Raw genomic sequence first — 24,505 nt, 5'->3', positions numbered from 1 at the left:
GTTCACGGGAGTTTGCCCAACCAATCCACATGTGTTTTGTGGATTTGGAGAAGCCATTCGACTGTGTCCCTCGCGGCATCCTGTGGAGGGTGCTTCGGGAATATGGGGTCCTGGGTCCCTTGCTAAGGGCTGTCAGGTCCCTGTACGACCGAAGCAGGAGCTTGGTCCGCATTGCCGGCAGTAAGTCAGACTTGTTCCCTGTGCATGTTGGACTCCGGCAGGGCTGCCCTTTGTCACCGGTTCTGTTCGTAATTTTTATGGACAGAATTTCTAGGCGCAGCCAGGGGCCGAAGGGTGTCAGGTTTGGGGACCACACGATTTCGTCTCTGCTCTTTGCGGATGATGTTGTCGTGTTGGCCCCTTCAAGCCAGGACCTTCAGCATGCACTTGGACGGTTTGCAGCCGAGTGTGAAGCGGTGGGGATGAAAATCAGTACCTCCAAATCCGAGGCCATGGTCCTTAGTCGGAAAAGGGTGGCTTGCCCACTTCAGGTTGGTGGAGAGTGCCTGCCTCAAGTGGAGGAGTTTAAGTATCTAGGGGTCCTGTTCACGAGTGAGGGAAGGAAGGAACGGGAGATTGACAGACGGATCGGTGCAGCTTCTGCAGTAATGCGGTTGATGTATCGGTCTGTCGTGGTGAAGAAAGAGCTGAGCCGCAAGGCGAAACTCTCGATTTACCGGTCAATCTACGTTCCTACTCTCACCTATGGTCATGAGCTTTGGGTCATGACCGAAAGGACAAGATCCCGGATACAGGCGGCCGAAATGAGCTTTCTCCGCAGGGTGGCTGGGCGATCCCTTAGAGATAGGGTGAGAAGCTCGGTCACCCGGGAGGAGCTCAGAGTAGAGCCGCTGCTCCTCCACATCGAGAGGGGTCAGCTGAGGTGGCTTGGGCATCTGTTTCGGATGCCTCCGGAACGCCTTCCTGGGAAGGTGTTCCGGTCCCGTCCCACCGGGAGGAGACCCCGGGGAAGACCTAGGACACGCTGGAGGGACTATGTCTCCCGGCTGGCCTGGGAACGCCTCGGTGTCCCCCCGGAAGTGCTGGAGGAAGTGTCTGGGGAGAGGGAAGTCTGGGCATCCCTGCTTAGACTGCTGCCCCCGCGACCCGGCCCCGGATAAGCGGAAGAAGATGGTATGGTATGGTATATATTCATCTACTTAGTAATTGTAAAATTTATAGCAAAATTGTTTGTTCCTGATTGGCAAAGTCAACCCGAATACCTTTCAAAGGAGTTTTCTACAGTATGTATACTGTAAATTTGAAGTGAGCGAACTGTTGGGAATTGAGCAGTTTGTCTGTCCAGCCTGTGCTCCTATAATGGTGGCTGTTTCAGTGGACGGCAACAAAAAACTTTATCGGTTCCAGAAAACCAATCAGTGAGTAGTATGTGTCCTTACTTGTCATAATGTGATTTTCCTTTTGCTATTCGAAGTTGTTGAGTCAGTATAGGGTACTATCTGTATATGCTCCAACTGTAATGATAGTTCATAACATTTTCTGAACATATGTTGTAGGGCTGAGGAGCCAGCCTTCTTTGAAGGAGTGTTTTTAGCCAAAGACAGTGAGGTTCCAGCTTTGTTGAGGAGGTTAGAGGGGCTGTCAAGAGTGTAAGTATTAAATGAGGTCCATCAGGGCTACTATTTGCAACCTATTAAAATGAAACTTTTTTTTGTACGTAGGTACTGTAGTAGCAAGAGTGTGGCAGGCAGTCCAGATTAGATACATCAATACATCTGTCTTAAAGTAAATCATTTTGGATAGGTCATCTGTTACAACATCTTGTTTAATTTACAATCAGAAAGGGACAGCTGCCACATGGGGCCAGTGGCAATTGCCACAAACATTGGCCAAGTGTAAGCCTATAGCCTAAATATTGTTCCCCTAATGTAATCATGCTTTAAACTGCAGTCTTTTATTTGAGTGAGTAAAGTATTTTGTCATTGCATTTAAATAAAAAAAAAAATAGGCTACCACCAATTTCTTTCCTTAGCACTGCAACATAACAGACTGTAATACAAATAAAATATTATAAATAATCAAAGAAACGTTTAAAAAAAAATGAACAAATAGGGTCATGAAAATGCTACCAAGTGTAATATTGGCAAATGTTAACATTTATAAACTATAAGGTATCTCACTAGCAAATGCTACAAACACCAGCAGTTGCAGTCGGATATGCTCTTTCCTCTACAGTACGACAGGCTACTGGTTTGGTTGTATATGTTGAGTAGTGGGTGATTTCGGACACAGCCCTTGTTTGCCACCGTTCTATCCCATAATCGGTCGAGTACATTTGTGGCATCTCAGGCTGCCACCAGAAATACCATATAAACGGCGAAAGATGCCGTGGCATCTGAGGAAAAATCGTTGGCATCAACCTGCCACCCGCATCACTGCATCACTGCCACTGCTAATGGGGCAGATGCCGTGGCATCTCAACCTGCCACTAAAAATGCCACTGCTAACGTGGCAGATGCCGTGGCATGTCAACCTGCTGTCACTCACAGTTTGCGCACTCCAGTAGGCTTTTCATATTTCTATTGATAAGATTTTTCCCATGAATTTCATTTGACATTCCTATACCAGCTTTTCCGAAATAGCATATTTATTCATTTCAACCGCGAGTCTGTGGATACACATGGGTTGACATTTGCGTAAAGATACGCACATTTTCCCGTCAAGTTCGACATTGATAAATGCCTACCTTTGCGTCAAAACTGACGTACGCATGGTTTACACCCATATATACATGAGGCCCATGGAGAGGAGATGTGCCTGGGTTACAGTGCGTCAATAAGCAACCGGGAAAGTGAGCCGATTCCCCTACCTAAGCCTTAGCAAATTAACAAGGTTAGTCTGAGATTTGAGGAGATTTTTCTTCATTAAAAGAAAGATGATGACATTTTTAAAATATAGTTCCCATTTGGAAAGCGTTTCAGGATGGATGAGAGGAAGTTATTCAATAGCATTTACATTTACCTCCAGCAGGGTGTAGCATTTTTAGACTTGCCACCGTACCTATAGCAACGACTACAACAACAAAAAGAATTAATGTTACAGCTCAGACTTGGGATAATTGAAAGTGACACCAAATGTTCCTTCAGTTGTTGGTAGCTAATTCGTCTAGCTAGGAAAAATGAGTCAAGTCCGTAACCTACCTGAAAATCCAGAGGAGAGAATTGCAGCCCGTCGTCTCCGGATAGTTGCTCGAAGTAAAGCCAATAAAAGGTGAATTCCTTGCTAAGCTAACACGCTTGCACCTGTAAATCAGCCGTCGTCAAGCTGCCTGAAATGTTTACAGTAGCTAGCTATTTCACTGTAAGGTAGGTAGAAAAATCTGCAACTTTAGCAATATGCCGACATCAAATGTGCTTTTCTAATTTGTAATTCAGAGAAGATGGAGTTGACGCCGTTGATAATGTAACAAAAGAGGAGCCCAGGAAAAGCCAGGAGCAAGTGGAACTGAGTGAGAAGGTACAGTATCGTTAGGCATATGTTACACAGTTAGCATTATAGACTCACTGGCTAGTGGTCTCTGACTCTCTTTTTCCCAGCGCATGATAAACCTGCATAGAGACGGGACCGAGTTGGTCACCAACATCCAGGTAGCAGCGGATGCTAGGGAGTCCCAGCGGCGGGCAGAAATGTACGAGGCAGGCAGACTCAGGTACATGGGTATACCCCAGAGGCTGTTCAACAGTAGATTTAATCCAAGTACCCCCTCTGCTGGCAATGAACTGTGTACATTCTTGCTGAGATCTACAGTAATTTTGACGAGCAGTAGGGCAAGTTAAACTGATACAACCTACTCACAGCATCTCACAACAGACAAATTCTAACAATACATTTTTTTGACATTCCCCCTAACTCCTCATTTCATGTGCCAAAACCCTATCCAACCTCCCTCTTCCTCATTCCTCCTCTCCCACCTCTTCCCTGAACAGGGTGGAGAAATTGGAAAATGAGGCAAAGTCAAGCCTAGAGAAGTTTGAGGAGATCACCAGGAAATGGACAGAGGCCAAGATGAAGGAAATCCCCCAGGATCTGAGAGACTGTCTAAACAGCCAGCAGCAACTGTGTGCCCAGATCATAGAGGACAAAAACAAACTAATCCACGAGCTGCAGCAGGTAGCGTGTGTGTATGTTTTCCTCCCTGTGTGTTCATTTTTTGGGTTGGCACAGTCATGTGAAAAAGTACAACCCTGGAATGTTTTTGTCTCCCCCAATTTATTGAGTGCCAAAAATGACAAATGTTGAGTGATGAGTTAAATCACTTAAATGGATTGTAAAATGTGCACCATTCACTGGGCCTTTTTATTTTTGAACACTTGACTTTTACACTTTTCTCAGTTCTAGCACAGTTGAAAATTGTATATATTTCCCAATGGGAAATGTGGCATGGAGAAAAGAGAAATAGATAAATTATTAAACTGTAAAATGTCCTTATGCAGAAAAATTTTTTACACCCCTACCTATACACCACATAACATTTTATAAAGATTAGGAAAATGGTCTGTTTTTTGGTCTTAACCATATGGGTATCTGGTAACATATCGTGCCAAGATAAAAAAAAACATCTGTCCGAGGCCCTAAGAAGAAAGATTATTGATGCCCATGAGTCTGGGAGGGGTGAAAGAGCCATTTCCAAGCAATTCGGAGTACATCATTCCACTGTTTGATAGAAAATCTACAAATGAACAAAAGTCCATACCACTGGCAGTATACACAGCTGACCGAAAGATGCTCATAGCAATCTCTAAGAACCCCAGGCTAACCTCAAAGGATTTACAGGCCTTTCTTGCCACAATCAGTTTGTAAGTGCATGAATCAACTGTCATAAAGAGAAAGCACTAACTTCACCTACATGGAAGATCAGTGTGGTGTGTGTGAGTGGAGAGAAACACAGAGTTTATTTCCTCTCGTAACTACACGCATTGCACAAATAAAGGCACTGCGTAAAGTGCAGACTTCAATTATAAAACAATAAACAGGGTGACCCTGGAAACAGAGTGTACGCCTAAACAACTTGTACGTCGGTAATCGAGACACCACATTTAACAATCAAGCACAAGGACAATGGGAGCAGAGGGAACATATATGCACTTCATGATGAGGAGATATGGAACAGTTGTGTATAATGACAAGACGACAACACTCCAGGGTTGGTTAATGAAAATGGGCCGGTGGCAGTTAGTAGACCGGTGATGTCGAGCACAGGATCCGCAACTGGCCAGATGGGGGAGCCAGTACAAAGGGAGAAGTGACAGTCAGTAAGGAAGACCCTTTCCACTTACAAAAGAATATCAAGACATGATTAACACTTGGCAGACAAGACCTGGATAAAGACCAAAATGTGCCACAGTGTGCTCTTGACAGATCAGTCAATGGTGAAGTTGTGAGACTACGATGCCAGACACCATGTTTGGTGAAAATTAAACATTGCCTTTGAAAAGAGGAACCTTATACTAGCCATGGACGCGGTGGCATTATGGTTTGGGGCTTCTTTGCTGCCTCAAGGCATGTCGAAGATATTGTCATAGAGAGTTGCTTAGGAGAAAGTGAGGCCATCAATCAAAAAGTTGAAGCTGCAACATACACGGTTCTTGCAATAGGACAGTGAAAAGACCCAAAACACACTAGCAAAGCAATTAAAGAATAGCTCAAAAAGAAGACATGGAGGGTTATGAAATGGCAGAGTCAATCCTATGAAATGTTGTTGGGGAACTTGAAGCAGACTGCACATAAAAAAAGGCCTGGAAATGACGCAGATGAAACACCTCTGTTGGCAAAAGTATTCCTAATCTATATAAGAGTCTGACATAAAGTTTCAGGAAACAGCTACAATAAGTTATTTCAGCCAAAGGGGGTAACACCAGTTTTGAAGCTTTTGTTGTAGAAATTCTGACAATGTATTCAGTGCCTTTTGTTAATGTATATTACCTTTATCTATCAGTAGTGTTTAAGTAAAGATTACATACGATTACTATATATCCATCTTTATGGCTAGTGCAAATCATTTTTCAAATGATGTATAATGTGCGTGTGTATGTGTGCATGTTTGTTTATAGGAGGTAAAGTTAAGTGACGACCGCTACGTCAAAAATCTGAAGAAGCAGGCAGAAGATATAGACCTGATAATTGAGAGGATGGAGGACCAGGCCAAGTTCTTGATGAGCTCCCTCAGGGATGAACTGGTCCAGATTGAGGTAGGACCCCCCCCCCGCCCCCAAGTGACCCCTGAATTACATACTGACATGACCCCTGACATATGCCATGATTTAGATTATTGATTATAGTATACTCTTTGCTTGGCTGTTTTATGTGGTTTTTGGCATATTTATTGATATTTTCGGTGATGGCTGATGATCTGGTCCGGTTGATCTGCAGAATTCCTTTGAGCAGGAGCGGAAGATTCTATTGACGGGGAACAGGAAAAAATGGGAACAGCACACAGAGGAGCGCCGTCACAAAGAGGTCAATAGGACTCTAAAACACCAACTCCATGCCTATAGATCTTGGTATATCTTTCTGTCACTCTTCTCATCCTGAAAGTGGAGTTTAGCAGTTTATCTCTTTCAGACACATTTGAATACTACATCCTCTCATCTTCCTCTGCCTGTATAGATGGAGAATGTTATGCAGAGGATGAGGAGAATGGAGGAGTATGAGGAGTCACTGCAGCAGCTGAGGACAACTGATGCAGAGGAGTACAACATGATAAAGTTCAAACTTGACACAGATGTTCAGGTAAAGGCAAACAATAGGAAATGTATCAAAGGAGTGCAGATATGCTAGTTGCTGTTTTTAAATTACCAGTGTCTGTGTTTGTGTGGGTATGTCTGTAGGTTCTCCAGCAGAAGCTGCAGCAAACGAAGGCTACGTTCCAGCTGAATCAGGAGAAGCTTGATTATAACTTACAGGTGATGAAAAAGAGAGATGAAGAGAACACCATCATTAAGTCCCTGCAGAAGAAAAAAATCACCAGGTAGCTACAACTATGACACTACATAATTATAACACTACTACTACAAAAACATTACTGTACCACCAGATGTACAAAATACAAAACTGCTGTGCCTTAGATGAGCAATATTAGTTACTAAGTGGGTCCGTCTGACATTTTGAGTCCTCTACTTTATAGACATCGCAGGACAGAATTACCTTAAGTCCATTGGCTACTTACTGTCAGGCTTTGAACAATCGTGAATTCCTGTGTACAGATAAACAGATGTTCTTTTGTTATCTAAATATAAACAGGCATACATTCATACACTTCAACACTATTATCATCCAGACTGCAGGATGTTGTGAGCAGCCTGAAGATCAAATGTGCTAATGAAGAAAAGCTGTCTAGGGAAGAGAACCAGAAGCTCACTGAAGACTACACACGCAACATGCAGCAGTACAAAGACATGCAGCAGAAGATGAGGTGACCCACACACACACAATCTTTGTCTTACACACACATTGTCAGTCTTTGTATTTTCATGTCTCTTACTGTCTATTACTTTACACTAGATATGGTAGAAAATTTGACATAAATGGTTTTGTTTGAACCCTGAAAGCTGATTGGCTGAAAACACAGTGCTTAGCTGTGCTATATTGGCAATATGTCAGAAAACCCTGAGGTGCCTTATGGTTCTTTTAAACAGGTTAACAAAGTAATTACAACAGTAAAAAGTGATGTGATGTCATACCAGGCAATCAGCATTCAGGATTCAAAACACCCGATTTATAAGAGACTTTGTAACATACCTTTTTATAGAGTGCTAATTACTTATTTGTATTAATAGGGCACTTCAAGGGTTTGTGGATTATTACCAGTATACCATGTTTAATGGCTGCATACAAGCATTCTACAGTGTGGTTCTTAAGAACAGCTCACCCCCTTGTGTAAACCACACCCCCTTGTGCCTTATTGCAGAACATCAGATCAATTCTCAAATAGCACAAGGGATGGATTTGACTTGCACTGCAGTGGAAAATAATCATTGATAACCATCCATGCAATAGTTTTGTTAGTGCTCATGGGTCTAGTTTGTTTAAATATTATCATGTCTAATCAGACATTAACTGATCAAGATGCCCTATATTCCCTGTATTTGAGTTATGTATTTTAAAAGCATTTGAAGTGCGTAACCAATGAGGTGAATAAATGCCCCGATCACACCAACAATGGTCAAGCACTTGTGGATACATCCAAACAATATCGCTTTGTTGCGATACTATCTCCCCTGTCCTTCTAATTAGGCACTTTGCGGCTATCGACGCCAAGAAGTTTGAGGAGGTTTGGCTGATGAACGAGGAGGAGGTCAAGGCGCTGGTGACGAAAACCTTGGACACGGACCGGTTAATCCATGAACAGCTGCTGGGTCTGGCTTGGCAGCGCCCTCCGATGGCCTTCATGGAGCGCTGTGGACCCTTAAAGAACCAGAGACAGGCCCAGAACACAGCACGCCAGACTGCCGCTGAGCTGCTCCAGCCTGTGGGGACCAGTCCATGTTGCCTGGGGAATTACAAGGAGGCTAGTGCTGGGCCTGGATATACGTGTGAATCAGGAGTAGGGCAGGAGAGCAGGAGCAGCAAGGCCGATAAGACTGGAAATGGGGGGAAGAACAGCGGGACAGTGTCGATCAAGACAGTCAAGAAGCTCCTGGAGCTGCTCTGCGACGAGGCGGTGAGCGGGCCAAAAGGTTGTGTCTTTGTGTGGAAGAGGGATAGATGGAAGAATGGGGAGACAGTCTCACTACAATGCTCATCATTTTCTCCCTTTTCCTCCACAGGGTTTTTTGATAGAGAGTAAACTTCTCAAGCTCCTCTCTCCACTGGAGAAGGACGAACAGTGTCTCATGAAGATGGACTCCATCTTCACTGTGAGTGACACTGTGAAATCTACTGTATGTCATAGTGACCATCAAATCACTTTCACATTAACATCGGAAAGTAGTGACGATTTGTTTCAGTGTTGTCTCTTTTCTTCTTTCTTCTCCCTTGCCAGGCCCTGGGAATAGAGAGCCAGGAAGATGTGCAAAAGCTGGTTAATTTTTTTATGGAATACTGGCAGCTGCAAGGGGATCTGGCCCAGGTAAAAAAAAAGTAGGATGGCGGCTCCACAGATATACTGACAGTGACAAATTAAAGGAAAAACATTAATAACTGAGTGGAGGAAAAAAACAAAAGCAGAAGCTTCCTTACAGGTGTATCGCATGATATTATCAAGATGGCAAGTATGAAACTTGTAGAATCTATGCTAAGGCGCATTGAAGCTGTTCTCTTGGCTCGTGGTGGGCCAATACCTTAATGAGACACTTTGTTTGATTTTCCTCAAATTGTTCCCATCCCCCATCTGTAGTAAATCAAATATGTATTATTAATGATATACTATAACATGTCAGAATGATTCTATCCATTATACTCTTATTTTCTTGTATTTGTTCAGGATGTGTCTGCCGGAGGTGGAGGCGGGGGCAGTCCTCAGGAGGAGGCAGGGGAGTGGACCTCTGACCTAATGAACCCCAATGATGTTCTTGTGGCCCTGAAGAGCTTCACTGCCTGTCACTGCCGGCATAGGTCAGCTCTGGAGCTCTCTGTTTGAAGCCCCAAACTAGCATACCACTTAGAATGAATTATTTTACTAATTTAGCAGACATACTACAAGAGCAATTAGAGAGCCTATCTCAAGGACTCAAAGCCATACTTAATTCAAATAATGCAGAAAACGTCAACATCTTTGGATATCCATGTATTTGTTTGGTTGTGAATTGAACAAAACCAAAAAAAAAGAATAAAACTGAGAATTTACAAAATCTTTTAATAAAAAATTTTATTCCACAAAAGGCCTTTTCACATTGCATTAGGCCAGAAGAGTTTAACCCTGTGATAAGGTTTATCTCTAGGCTAAGGTTTTACACTTGTATATTCCTTAGCCCTGGGCTAACAGAGAAATACTACGCAAGACTATTTTACATTCTATACAAATGCGTCATTCTCTCTGGCATGCGAATAATGTTAACTCTCCCAAGATTCAGTTAACGACTTTTTAGTTTACTGACTTTTTTGCAAGCTGCAGTAACTACTTTGTTAATATAAAGCTGTTATACTGAAACAAGGAAAGTTTGCAGAGTGAAAGGACCAAAACAGAAATACAGTTTAATGATACATTGAACTATTTGCAATGGGGACGATGGCTCAATTCATTTCAATGAAGGGAAGCGTGGCTAGCGAATGGCATGTGTCAAAATCAAAAATCCAGACAATCACATTGTATGATTTTTAAATAATTAATTAGCATTTTATTGCATGACATAAGTATTTGATCACCTACCAACCAGTAAGAATTCCGGCTCTCACAGACCTGTTAGTTTTTCTTTAAGAAGCCCTCCTGTTCTCCACTCATTACCTGTATTAACTGCACCTGTTTGAACTTGTTACCTGTATAAAAGACACCTGTCCACACACTCAATCAAACAGACTCCAACCTCTCCACAATGGCCAAGACCAGAGAGCTGTGTAAGGACATCAGGGATAAAATTGTAGACCTGCACAAGGTTGGGATGGGCTACAGGACAATAGGCAAGCAGCTTGGTGGGAAGGCAACAACTGTTAGCGCAATTATTAGAGAATGGAAGAGGTTCAAGATGACCGTCAATCTCCCTCGGTCTGGGGCTCCATGCAAGATCTCACCTCATGGGGCATCAATGATCGTGAGGAAGCCCAAAACTACAAGACAGGACCTGGTCAATGACCTGAAGAGAGCTGGGACCACAGTCTCAAAGAAAACCATTAGTAACACACTATGCCGTCATGGATTAAAATCCTGCAGTGCACGCAAGATCCCACAGCGCACGTCCAGGCCCGTCTGAAGTTTGCCAATGACCATCTGGATGATCCAGAGGAGGAATGAGAGAAAGTCATGTGGTCTGATGAGACAAAAATAGAGCTTTTTGGTCAAAACTCCACTCGCCATGTTTGGAGTGATAGGAATTTGGCATGAGAAACTTAACACAACACAGACGTGCTGACTAACTCTGAAAGAAGGACCATAGACAGGACGTGTTGCCTGTTACTGATGGGCCCCACACATCCTGTCCATACATTCGGTCCATTCCTCCTGTTAGGAGTTGCCCATGTGACTGACATAGGCTATATGGATAGGTCCATTGACCATAGGTTGGAACATACCATACAAGGGTCTGTTGTAGGATAAACCTTTCTTATTGGAGGGTATTGGAATGTGTAATGGTTGGTTATGACCACTGGCCACCTCCTTTGTATTCTGGCATAAAGACAGTGTTGCCTTTGTAATTATGGAAGAGAGAAATGAGAAATGGAAGGACAACATCATAGACTCATGCTGAATAAAGATGGCTCTCCCCTGACTTCTGGTTGCATTTATTTTGTTCATGGATCAAACTTGGACAGAATCTAACAGGAGGAAGAAGAAGGATGAGTACAACCCCAAGAACACCATCCCAACTGTGAAGCATGGAGGTGGAAACATCATTCTTTGGGGATGCTTTTCTGCAAAGGGGATATGACGACTGCACGGTATTGAGGGGAGGATGGATGGGGCCATGTATCGCGAGATCTTGGCCAACAACCTCCTTCCCTCAGTAAGAGCATTGAAGATGGGTCGTGGCTGGGTCTTCCAGCATGACAACGACCTGAAACACACAGCCAGGGCAACTAAGGAGTGGCTCTGTAAGAAGCATCTCAAGGTCCTGGAGTGGCCTAGCCAGTCTCCAGACCTGAACCCAATACAAAATCTTTGGAGGGAACTGAAAGTCTGTATTGCCCAGTGACAGCCCCGAAACCTGAAGGATCTGGAGAAGGTCTGTATGGAGAACTACAGGAAACATATGATCTCTGTAATTGCAAACCAAGGTACCAAATATTAAGTTCTGCTTCTCTGATGTATCAAATACTTATGTCATGCAATAAAATGCTAATTAATTACTTAAAAATCATACAATGTGATTTTCTGGATTTTAATTTTAGATTCCGTCACTCATAGTTGAAGAGTACCTATGATAAAAATTACAGACTTCTACATGCTTTGTAAGTGCAAAATCGGCAGTGTATCAAATCCTGGTTCTCCCCACTGTAGCTAGCTGTCTAATAGTGACTCAGAGGCTGAAAAATGCCGGAAGTACCAAAACCTGCAATTCATCGAATGACCACTTGAGGCTGGCTGCAAAAGGGAGCAATCTCCATAGATCTCTATGGCAAAGTGCCCAACTTTACAGCAGAAATAAACATGTTTACAGCCTGGTTTTAGTGTATATTGCTTATATGCTTTTTGACAACTGTGGGGGAGTTTTTTTTTAATAACGCATCCGTATAAATGATATTATGTCTTATAATTAGGGGGCTTGGCCAATTGAGTGACAGGTGTGGTCTTGGTGCTGTCCTAGCAGTTTGTCCTTTCTGGTGTTGCCTCAGCTACTCCAGTCACTGACAAGTAACGTTATAATCAAGTGACATCCAAATTAACAATACCATACAGTCTATGCTAATAACTTAAGTTATATGTGAAAATCTAATATCTAATCTGCAAGTCTAAAACGATTTTTTACAGTCTATCGTCTCGACAAAATCTAATTACTACATTTATATAGAAACAAAACGCTTTAGCATTTTAAGCATTTTTGTTTTGTTGTATAGTTTTAGGTAAACTTGCCTCAAGTGCAGAGTTGGGGAGTAACAAAAAACTGTAACTGTGATTACAAAAAAACTGTAACTGTAATCCGTTAAGTTACCTACAACAAATCGGATACAGATACTTAAAAAAAAGATTACTTTTGGATTACTTCAATTGAAGAAGTAATTATTATGACACGTTGTATGTTTGAGTTTATTATTTAATGTTCTAAAAACATCATTATTTGAACCAAAATATATGAATTACGCGCCTCAGTTGTATGTGTGATCATCAAGCACGCAAAGGTGGATGCGCATAACCAGTTTAGTGATGGAGGAAGTGCTAGTTTAAATTTCTCCCGTTTTAGTTGGTTGGATGGCTGGTAAAAACAGAGTATGTCTTAGATAATATTAGCCGAGTCATATAAAATGTTATTTAGTTATCTACTCAATGCATAATTCTCAGAACAATGATAGCCAATAGGCTTACCTGTTGTTATATCTTTCTCAAGTTTAAAGGTTTATTTGTCAAATGCACTGAACAGCACAGCCAGGAACAGGAATAGTTTAATAGATTAGGCAACTATTTGTTATACAGCTGTAATATGGTGCTGCCTTCAAGATAAAACATTATATGGAATTTGAGGTGAAAAGGTGTGTTGGGAAGCACTCTGCCAAAGGATGATTATTTGCATTTGACGCAGCCACATCAACTCCATCTAGACGGGTAGGCCATGTGATTCTGCTTGCTTTGCATCTCTAAAAAATGATGTTCATTATGCTTCTGACATATTTTACTTTAAGGTAAGAGTGCAGGTTTATAATAACAGTTTATTTCTTTCATTTGCATTTTGAAAATCCATCACTGGTGGCCATAATATTCGCAGGTTACGTTTGTGCAGGTAAATCATATTTATATGCAGGTGTTCATGATTGCAAACGTGCATTTGCGTGCCAGGTGTTTCTGCAACATTTTGACAATGTTGGTTGTTGAGCAAATCATCAGACTACTGCAGATTTAGTTTATGCGCGAAAATCAACAGATTTTTTTTTTAATATACGACAACGTCAATAGCCTTTTCGGAGATTTTGACATTTTTTTTTCAACAATGTTTTGAAACAATTAAAACATGAATAAAACACAAATAACAGAACAGGCTTAAGCATCATTCGATTTTGGGTTATGTTCAGATAAAAATTCTGATTCTGGAAGGTTGAGGTTTATTAGATTAATTGGAATGACTGAATATCTGACAGACCTTTAGCGTGTAATGTAGAGATGTAGCCCAATCATATTGAAGTAGAAAGCAATGGTTTAGAAACCCATTTCCAAAGGCACTGTAACCTATACAACCATAAGATCAAATGTGAATTCTGTTTTTGGCCATCTATGTAAACTCTAACATTGATTGATCCCACAAAAGGTGTTCAGTTGGTTATAGGCTATTCCTATTTGTTTTCCAATGCCTCTTAAAATGAAAGTAATCTAAAAGTAATTCAAAGTAATCAGATTACGTTACTGAGTTTCAGTAATCAAAAGGTTACGTTACTTGTCATTCATTTGTATCTCCAGCACCATGTCTTACCGTGTTTTGTCACTTGTTTATGTCATTTCCAACCAGAAGAAACCTATTGGTCTAAAACGAAAATTCACTATAGCTCAAACTTTGGCATGGGTATGAATACTTTTGGGCTTAACTGTAAGTGTTTGATGGGGTCAGATACATGGTATATAATGTTTTCAAGTTTAAAGCTCATGCCACTATAGCCAATCACCCTGGATATGTTCGCAAGAAAACGCCTGATGGAAGATTGGAGCAAAGGACTGTTTTGATTGGCAGAGAAAGTACCACAAGTCTACTGCCACACAGATTTAAGTTGACTTTTAAACATAAGGTACAATAATATAAACTCACCCAATCCTAGCCAAAGCACACCAGAACACAATGCCACAATGTTTCTGGGACAGTGTTCTGTGGAGAGATGAGACCAACCTAAAGGTTTTTGTTAAAGGACACCATTGCTATGTCTACCAGTAACAAACTAAAGTCTTCAAAGAAAACCTTCCCCACAGTTGAACACTGAGGTGGTTCAGTGATGTTTTGGGGATGCTTTGCTGCCTCTCGCACTGGGTGCCTTAAACGTGGGAATGGCATCATGAAATCAGGAGAGTACCAAGGGCATTTTGGAGCGCAGTGTTGAACCCAGTGTCAGAAAGTTGTGTCTCAGTCATAGGTCTTCCAGCAGGACAATGACCCGAAACGTACACCGATCAGCCATAACATTATGACCACTGACAGGTGAAGTGAATAACACTGATAATCTTGTTATCATGGCACCTGTCAGTGGGTGGGATATATTAGGCAGCAAGTGAAAATTCTGCCCTCAAAGTTGATGTGTTAAAAGCAGGAAAAACAGGCAAGCGTAAGGATCTGAGCGACTTTGACAAGGGCCAAATTGTAATGGCTAGACAACTGGGTCAGAGCATCTCCAAAACTGCAGCCCTTGTGGGGTGTTCCCACTCTGCTGTGGTCAGTACCTATCAAGTGGTCCAAGGAAAGAAAAGCGGTGAACCGACGACAGGGTCATGGGCAGCCAGAACTCATTGATGCACGTGGTGAGCGAAGGCTGGCTTGTGTGGTCCGATCCAACAGATGAGCTACTGTAGCTCAAACTGCTGAAAAAGTTCATGCTAGTACTGATGGAAAGGTGTCAGAACACAATGTTTAGCTAGATGGCGTAGTGGTTAAAGACACTGCCAGTCACATGGGCTATACAGGTTTGATTCTCGTGTGGGCAACAGCGTTCATCACTTTTTATTGCGGGTCGACTTAATTAGGCTTGCCTGGTTTCCTGTTTCTCTTGTAGAACTTATAGCGGTTCCCACACAGTTTCAGTGAAGGACCCTGAAAGTATCCTCCAAGACCTTTTACTATTTAGAATATAACATTTGTTTACTAGCCCAATGCCTTACCCACTAAGATATCTTCAATAGTACTATTGTAAGAGGCTTGCTAGTATGGGCATTATATATTGACACCATGGGCTTTAATCATGGCCTATAGAAATCAAATCTAGACAAGATTTACTTTAAAACTTTTTTGTCACAGTGAAGTGATGTTTATGATTGTGTTTCCAGGGACGTGGTTGCCCCTCAAGGTGCTAATATGCTGGCTCTAGGAGGGAGAGATGACTCTGAAGATGCAGCCTACTGGAAGTCCATGGCTGACGTCATCCCAGAGGCCAAGGTCAAGGTCTGGGACGCCCTGGAGACAGCACTCAACAAATATCAGTGAGTACCAAGTCCCTTTCAAGATTATTCAGACCCCATTTGTTTCTCCATGTTTAGTAGTGTTCTAGACTACATTTATAACTGATTCACTATATAGTACCAGTCAGAAGTTTGCACACACCTACTCAAGGTTATTTATTTATTTTTATTGTTTTCCATGTTGTACAATAATAGTGATGATATCAAAACTATGAAATAACCCATGTGGAATCATGCAGTAACACAAAAAGTGTTAAAATAAATAAAAACATATTTCATATTGTTGATTCTTTAAAGTAGCAACCTTTTGGCTTGTTGACAGCTTTGCACACACTTTGCATTCTCTCAATCAGCTTCATGGGGTAGGCATTTGTTTTGCCTGAAATCTACCCAAAGTACCCCACCAAAAAAAAAACTTTTGTTGATTGATGGCAAAAAAAACATAATTAACACAACAATGTGGAGAAGCCAAGGGATCTAAATACTTTCCTGAATGCCCTGTACATTGAATCTATGGTTCCTTAACAGATCCAACCGCCTAAACATTGCCCAAAGCCGATTAGACTTTGAATCTCTCTCATTTCAAAGCTTTTGTTTTTGCCGGACTATGTAAGCGGAGCCGGCCAAAAAGAGCGAATCTTCTCTTACTGACTGACTGACTGTCTGACTACCCCTTGTTAGAGAAGCAGCCCTGCAAATGGTTGGTCCCACATTCGAATCTCGTCACAGTCAAAACAAATGATGCATTAGGATTGTTCTGGATAGACAAAAACTTGTCCTCCATGAACTGCCACCTTAACGTGGTGGAGGGGTTTGAGTACCCGAGTGACCCTAGGAGCTATGTTGTCTGGGGCTATATGCCCCTGGTAGGGTCTCCCAAGGCAAACAGGTCCTGGGTGACGGGTCAGACTAAGAGCGGTTAAAAAACCTTTAATGATGAAAAACATTTTGAGGACTGTGACGTCGCCCGGTATTGCGCAGCCGGGGCCCCACCCTGGAACCAGGCCCGGGGTTGGGGCTCGTATGCGAGCGCCTGGTGGCCGGGCCTTTCCCCACGGGGTCCATAAGGGGTCGGTGCGTAGAGGATCAGGCGGCAGTCGAAGGCGGGGCCTCGACAACCCGATCCCTGGACACGGAAACTAGTTCTAGGGACGTGGAATGTCACCTCGCTGGCGGGAAAGGAGCCTGAGATTGTGCGTGAGGTTGAGAGGTTCCGACAAGAGATAGTCGGGATCACCTCTACGCACGGCTTGGGCTCTGGAACCACACTCCTTGAGAGAGGATGGACTCTTCACCACTCTGGAGTTGCCCATGGTGAGAGGCGGCGGGCTGGTGTGGGTTTGCTTATAGCCCCCCAGCTCTGCCGGCATGTGTTGGAGTTTACACCGGTGAACGAGTTGGGGATAGGTCTCTCACTGTTGTTTGTGCCTACGAGCCAAACAGCAGTGCTGAGTACCCAACCTTCTTGGAGTCTCTGGGAGGGGTGCTGGAAAGTGCTCCTACCGGGGACTCTATCGTTCTACTGGGGGACTTCAACGCCCACGTTTGCAACGACAGTGTCACCTGGAGGGGCGTGATTGGGAGGAACGGCCCCCCTGATCTGAACCCGAGCGGTGTTCAGTTATTGGACTTCTGTGCTAGTCACAGTTTGTCCATAACGAACACCATGTTCAAGCATAAGGGTGTCCATCAGTGCACGTGGCACCAGGACACCCTAGGCCGTAGGTCATTGATCGACTTTGTTGTCGTTTCATCTGACCTGCGGCCGTATGTCTTGGACACTCGGGTGAAGAGAGGGGCGGAGCTGTTAACCGATCACCACCTGGTGGTGAGTTGGATCCGATGGCGGGGGAGGAAGCTGGACAGACTCGGCAGGCCCAAGCGTACTGTAAGGGTCTGCTGGGAATGTCTGGCCGAGTCTCCTGTCAGAGAGATCTTTAACTCCCACCTCCGGCAGAGTTTCGACTGGATCCCGAGGGAGGCTGGAGATATTGAGTCAGAGTGGACCATGTTCTCCACCGCCATTGTCGAAGTGGCCGCTCAGAGCTGTGGCCGTAAGGTCTCCAGTGCCTGTCGAGGCGGCAATCCCCGAACCCGGTGGTGGACACCGGAAGTAAGGGATGCCGTCAACCTGAAGAAGGAGTCCTATCAGGCCTGGTTGGCTTGTGGGACTCCTGAGGCAGCTGATGGGTACTGGTAGGCCAAGCGGACTGCAGCCCGGGTGGTTGTGGAGGCAAAACTCGGGCCTGGGAGGAGTTCAGTGAGGCCATGGAGAAGGACTATCGGCTGGCCTGGAAGAGATTCTGGCAAACAGTCTGGCGCCTCAGGAGAGGGAAACAGTGCCCTACCAACGCTGTTTACAACTACAACTGCATTGCCGGCAGTAAGTCAGACTCCCAGTGCATGTTGGACTCCGGCAGGGCTGCCCTTTGTCGCCGGTTCTCTTCGTAATTTTTATGGACAGAATTTCTAGGCGCAGCCAGGGGCCGGAGGGTGTCAGGTTTGGGGACCACACAATTTCGTCTCTGTTCTTTGCGGATTATGTTGTCGTGTTGGCCCCTTCAAATCAGGACCTTCAGCATGCACTGGGACGGTATGCAGCCGAGTGTGAAGCGGTGGGGATGAGAATCAGTACCTCACAATCCGAGGCCATGGTCCTCAGTCGGAAAAGGGTGGCTTGCCCATTTCAGGTTGGTGGAGAGTTCCTGCCTCAAGTGGAGGAGTTTAAGTATCTAGGGGTCTTTTTCACGAGTGAGGGAAGGATGGAACGGGAGATTGACAGACGGATCGGTGCAGCTTCAGCAGTAATGTGGTCGATGTATTGGTCTGTCGTGGTGAAGAAAGAGCTGAGCCGCAAGGCGAAACTCTCGATTTACCGGTCAATCTACCTCCCTACTCTCACCTATGGTCATGAGCTTTGGGTCATGACCGAAAGGAAATGAGCTTTCTCCGCAGGGTGGCTGGGCGATCCTTTAGAGATAGGGTGAGAAGCTCGGTCACCCAGGAGGAGCTCAGAGTAGAGTCGCTGCTCCTCCACATCGAGAGGGGTCAGCTGAGGTGACTTGGGCATCTGTTCCGGATGCCTCCTGGACGCCTTCCCGGGAAGGTGTTCCGGGCCCGTCCCACCGGGAGGAGACCCCGGGGAAGACCTAGGACACACTGGAGGGACTATGTCTCCCGGCTGGCCTGGGAACGCCTCGGTGTCTCCCCGGAAGAGCTAGAGGAAGTGTCTAGGGAGAGGGAAGTCTGGGCATCTCTGCTTAGACTGCTGCCCCCGCGACCAGGCCTTGGATAAGTGGAAGAAGATGGATGGAGACAAAAACTTCACTGGCTACAACCTTTAGTAGTTATGTTATAATAAGCCTAAAATAAAACTATTTACGGTTATATTCTGACTATTTCTGGTGGATTTTCAAAGTACGCATTTTTTGCATGCTTTTTGGATCAGGATAGACAAAACCTTGCTGACTACAACCTTCAGCAGCTATGTTATAGTTAAGCCTATACTAAAACTGTTTACGGTTATACAATATTAGAACTATTTCTGGTGGATTTTTGAAGTACGTATCAGTGCATGCTTTTTTGCATGCTTCATCAAAACCTCTTGGGCAATAAAAGAGTTGGGGTTTCCACGATTCTCTGGTCTTTTCATTTGCCGAAAAAGTCAGTTATCGTCACTTAAAATTGATTGGATCAGTGTCATTCACGAATGAAATAATTTTTTTAAATGTTTTTGTACCTTGAAATTAAATAGTTTTGGCAGTTTTATCTTCAGTCCCGCTAGAAATTGCTCAATTCTTATGACTATAACAAGTGGTAAGTTAGTAGATACTATTAAGCCTATTACTGGCTAATAAGATGTTAAAACGGCCAGTGGCAAAAGCCATAAAGTTCATAGATGCTATTTGTGGTGGAGGTAAACTTAAAAGATCTGGGTTTGAATCCCATGAGGGAACAACATTTATTACTTTTAATTGCGGGCCTCCTGAACTAGGCTTTCTTAGTTCCTTTTCTGGTTTTGTTACATTTCTGTGAAATTTAAGATTGTTTGAAAAGAGCTGTAGTTTATTATTGTCAACAGTATCTTCTCATTGTGATATAGAACATGTTTTGATTGTTTGATTAATCTTATTTTGTATATTTTTTGTTCCCAGTACTGTTCTGATGGATAGGTGCAAGCTCATCAAAGACACACAGAGTCTGAAACAACAGAATGCAGAGCTACGGATGCTGCTGCACCAACATGCCAACTCCAGGGTGAGTATGTGTAATGTCTTTACTACAGTTGTATGGAAATTACATGTTTTGTTTATGTTCTAAGGGAAAATATAGTAACACAACCTCTGCATTGAACAAACATCAACTTTAGATAATATGAAATGCACAGTTATTATTCATTTGCTGTATACATATAACAAGGAAAAGTTTGTGCAAAAGTTTGGGCACCTTTCCAACTGATCCGCTAGTTTGTTCACTGCAGAGTTAGATTTTTCATTCTTTTAACTTAGAACATCCACAAGACATGCACTTTGACCAAGTATGCCCACACTTTTGAATACAACTGTAAGTAGTGAAGGCGTGTTTGTGCGCACCTTTAGAGGATATGTTTCCAGAATTTTCATGCTAATTTAATTTAATGACAGACTTCTAACCAGTCACTATTGTTCTGATACTGTAGGTCAGTGCTTAGCTGGAGATCCCGCCCACTAAGGTGAAGCAGTTGGCTCCTGAGGGAACAAGCTGACCACTCAGGAAGAGCCCACACAAACCCACAGTGCAGTGTACATTTTTCTATATTTAATTATGAAAATATCTTCTTTAACTTAGAAATTTATATTCAAGAAGATATTTAAGGTTTTAAAATGGGAGTATTACCTTTGATTAAATCAAAAGGCCTGAGTAGGTGTGGTGTATGGCCAATATATGGTGCCCTCCATGAATATTGGGACAGAAAAGTCCCAGTACACTCTAAGCCTATTACAATACAATTAAAGGTAAATGAGGCAGGAATAGACAGACTTGAGGCAAGAGTACAGACAGCTTTTACTGTACATTGGTAGCCAAGATGTTTCTGTACTCTGAATTCATTGTGCTACTGCCATCATTTGTTACATAATCAATAAAGATGTCTGTTCCAGAGGCAGTCATGCATGATCATGCCATGACACTACTTCCCCCATGCTTCACAGATGAGGTGGTATCCTTTGGCTGAAGGAACCGATAAATTTCAATTCTATATTTATTTACATATTCAATGATTCTTCATTCTTTTAACTTATTTATTATAGACATGTATACCTATGTACATACTTTCTATCCTAGTTGGCAATCATTGGAATGTTAACAGTTAACATTTTGTTTCTGTAAGGTATGAATGCAGGGACAAAAGGTTTGCTTGTTATTGCCTAGCTTGTTTGCTTCTTGAGATAACACCACTCTGTCATATGAGTAGTAAATGTAGGATATATTGTGTCACTTTGGTGATTTATTTGGTTGGCGGGGCTTCAAGATTGATTTGACAGGTGAGCAGGACATCTGGTTTGTAGGATGGGACTTCCGGTGTGACATATGGTCTTCCTGTATGATGTGTGTTAGGACTGTACTTCTGGAATGACATATGCATTTCCGGTGACTTTTATGAATTATGATTGCATTGATGTGTCCATGTTTGATGTTTTACCACGACTGATGAGCACCCGGGACGAGTGTTATAACAGGTGCGAGATGTTTGATGTTAAACAATGGGGTCTTAGGGTTCCGGAATGTTGAATTGCAGTTATACTCTGCCATTTTACAAAGATTTTTGACAGTTGTGAGATGGGGAGCTTGACACTAATACACCGACTTTAAGTCTACCTGGGTCTGAGACTGGGGCTGATGTAGTAAACATGACTGAGACTAAGCAAACTGTTGACCGAAATGTTAACCTTGTTGATTACATTTTGGATAATGTGCCTGCGAGGCGTAGGAAGAATGTTGAATATATTCTTAATAGAATGCACAGGTCTAAAGATTTGATTTCATGGACTTCAAATGGTAAATTCATTTTCAAAGGACAGATAGGGTTCTCACCTGTTGGATCTGGTTAAAAGTGTGACAGCAACCAATAAAACTGCTTACAATGGAAGGCCATGGCATGTCTCAACATGCCTTTGACAACTATTCCAAAATTTGTATAAACAAACGTCTAGCGACACAATGGATGATTTAGCCACTCCCCCAGCAACTGGTTATCAACCAACCAAAGCTTTTTTTGTACCCCCTAACACAGACCCCACAAAATGGCTTCCATTTAATGTGTTTTTATCTTATGCTTTTTTATCATTTGTAAATCATTGTCAAAGTGTATGTTTTACCTTGAATAATACTATGTAAACATTGTGGTTTTACAAATATTTTTGAATAATAAAGCTGACATACACATGATTTACTTTTGTATTTCTTCAACAACCATGACACAAATTAAACGATTCATAAGATTGAGCATGTTGTATGCAATTAAACATTTGCTTATCACACTTACTGGTACATCTTAGCTACTAACTTTGAGACTAGCGCATCATTTTCTCATAAATCATCAATATAAAAAGACATAGCATCTTTATAACTAAAACCTCTTGTCATTAGATAGAGAAACAACACACAATGTTGTCCACACGTGGTTGAAATCATGTCCTGTACTTGTTTTAAAACTGTATTCCACATTCTTACAGGTTTGCAGAAAGGCACTGATTGACTTGGGAAAATATGTAAAATCTTTGGGGTTTCCAAAACTGTCATAAAACCTTCCAATGCCATCGTCTGTATGTTAATAGCCAGCCAGTGCTCCCAGGGGTGATTGCTCGGGTGTGTATTAACAATCATCATTGATGCAACATCTCGGACTAGTCCACTGGGTAGTTTGTTGCATGCCAGCACACCATAGAAATTAGTACTTGATGAAAATTGGTTCACCACACCGGTCAACTCTGTGGGATTCGTTTCCACACCGTTTTCCTAATAGTAGTAAACCATGACTTGTCGCCGGTTTGACACTTAGATAATGGAGTCAAAAAATGTAATGAACAACCAAATAAATTGTGTGGGGCAGTGGTTGTCTGAACCTCATCTCAAGTCGTACATTCTCTGACTTGATCATGGATAGGTGCTGACCACATTCATCATCTGGCATGCAGTTGAATGCATAAAGAGCATAGCCGTGTAAGAAGTCAGACCTGTTAATAGCCAAGGCTTGGTCCTTCAGGTGTTTTCCTGAAGCTAAGGCCAATTGGTAAAATTCACGCACTGCTGACCCTGTTGTGTTGGTTGGAATGGTTTGCTAGGAAATTGCTGACCGTCTACATATATAGCCATAAACTCCAAATTATAATGTTTGAAATTAAATAGATTTCTTGTGTAAATTCCTGTAAAACTGTCATTGTCCACCAATCCAAAGACAATACATTTTGGCAGAGGTCCTAAAAATAGGTTTTCCTGGTTGCAAACACGACCTCTCCGCCGGTAAACTAAATGTCTTCATACACACTCTTTCAACTTGTCTTTACCGTGGACCATCTTAACCTTGTCAATGCCGTTTAACATGAGTTTCTCTTGAAATTGTTATGAATAGGGCCAATCATTTCAAGTGTTGTACAATCCGCTGAATAGGCAGCCGCTGAATAGGCAGCACCAGACATATGGTGTAGGAGTGCCATCTTTCTAAAATATATTCTTAATCAACTTTGCGGGGTTCCATTTGAGTGTCCTACGAGCTGTATGCCTTCTTTTAACCCTGGCTCTTGTTTTTGTCTAATTCTTGATTTTTTTTACTCTTTGGTAGGCTCCTCCTACCAGGTGGTCTCTTTCTAACACCTCGAGTCATAACCATCAAGCCTGATCCGTCCTGTTTTGTTTGTCGTGACATAACACTGCTGACAACATCGCCAACTACATTCCTCGCTGCATTTTTCAGATATTGCATTTTTCAGATATTGGTATTGCCATCTCGAAAAACCCTCGGAAAAGGCCCCTCAGACCAGCCCAATACATTGCAGCACCACCATGATACCCCGGTAAACCGTTACCGGCCTGTGTTGTGTAGTATTCAACATAACTTTGAGGATCATTGCAGAGTTTCTGAGGTGGCATCTTATAATCTAAAATATTGTTTGAAGGGTTTGAAGTGTAATTTTGCAATCACCTTCCCCACTACGATTTTACTTATACCGATCTCATCAAACTAACTCTTACTAAGAGGTACGTAGAGTGGCTTGTCGTACGTCACTGTTAAACCTTGTTATTTTTCCCTGCAATATGTACAGTTATAAACAACAGGAGATGACTGTCACCAACTCGTTGATAATGAATTATATCTATGTAGATGTGTTAAACCCTGCCAGAATATCTGTGGGGAATGTTTCCGTACCATGGGGCGTACCACCGATCGCCTGGTTTTAAGCATAATATCTGTTCCAGGTTTGCACTAAATTTCAAACTAAAATGGGGCTGGCCTTTTAGAAACATTACATTTTTTTATTCATCATACCCCGCCCATACACCATGTGATTTTATATAACTGTTGATCTCTGCCACTAGTTTTCCTATCCCATTGTA

General features: G+C 42.7%; 1 protein-coding gene across 1 annotated transcript; it reads left to right on the top strand.

The window, feature by feature from the left end:
• The first annotated feature begins 2,008 nt into the window (after window positions 1-2,008).
• drc1 (dynein regulatory complex subunit 1 homolog (Chlamydomonas)) lies at window positions 2,009-21,222 on the top strand. Its single transcript, XM_010904469.4, has 16 exons — window positions 2,009-3,231; window positions 3,396-3,477; window positions 3,558-3,670; window positions 3,948-4,131; window positions 6,072-6,209; window positions 6,391-6,477; window positions 6,628-6,750; window positions 6,849-6,988; window positions 7,298-7,432; window positions 8,254-8,680; window positions 8,787-8,876; window positions 9,002-9,088; window positions 9,443-9,573; window positions 15,782-15,934; window positions 20,068-20,170; window positions 20,592-21,222. Exons 1-16 carry the CDS (start codon window positions 3,140-3,142, stop codon window positions 20,601-20,603), a joined length of 2,097 nt encoding a protein of 698 aa, XP_010902771.1. The 5' UTR covers window positions 2,009-3,139; the 3' UTR covers window positions 20,604-21,222.
• The last annotated feature ends 3,283 nt before the right edge of the window (window positions 21,223-24,505 follow it).

Source organism: Esox lucius, chromosome 18 (assembly GCF_011004845.1).
Source record: "Esox lucius isolate fEsoLuc1 chromosome 18, fEsoLuc1.pri, whole genome shotgun sequence".
NCBI classification, from domain to species: domain Eukaryota; kingdom Metazoa; phylum Chordata; class Actinopteri; order Esociformes; family Esocidae; genus Esox; species Esox lucius.
Note: the sequence above shows the minus strand (reverse complement) of the source record. Positions and strands in the feature narration are given on the sequence as shown.

Coding starts and splice junctions, on each gene's coding strand:
- drc1 (XM_010904469.4), top strand. CDS start 3,140: ATGAGTCAAGTCCGTAACCTACCTGAAAATCCAGAGGAGAGAATTGCA. Junction 8,877..9,001: donor AGATGGACTCCATCTTCACT/GTGAGTGACACT, acceptor CTCCCTTGCCAG/GCCCTGGGAATAGAGAGCCA. Junction 9,574..15,781: donor GCCTGTCACTGCCGGCATAG/GTCAGCTCTGGA, acceptor TTGTGTTTCCAG/GGACGTGGTTGCCCCTCAAG.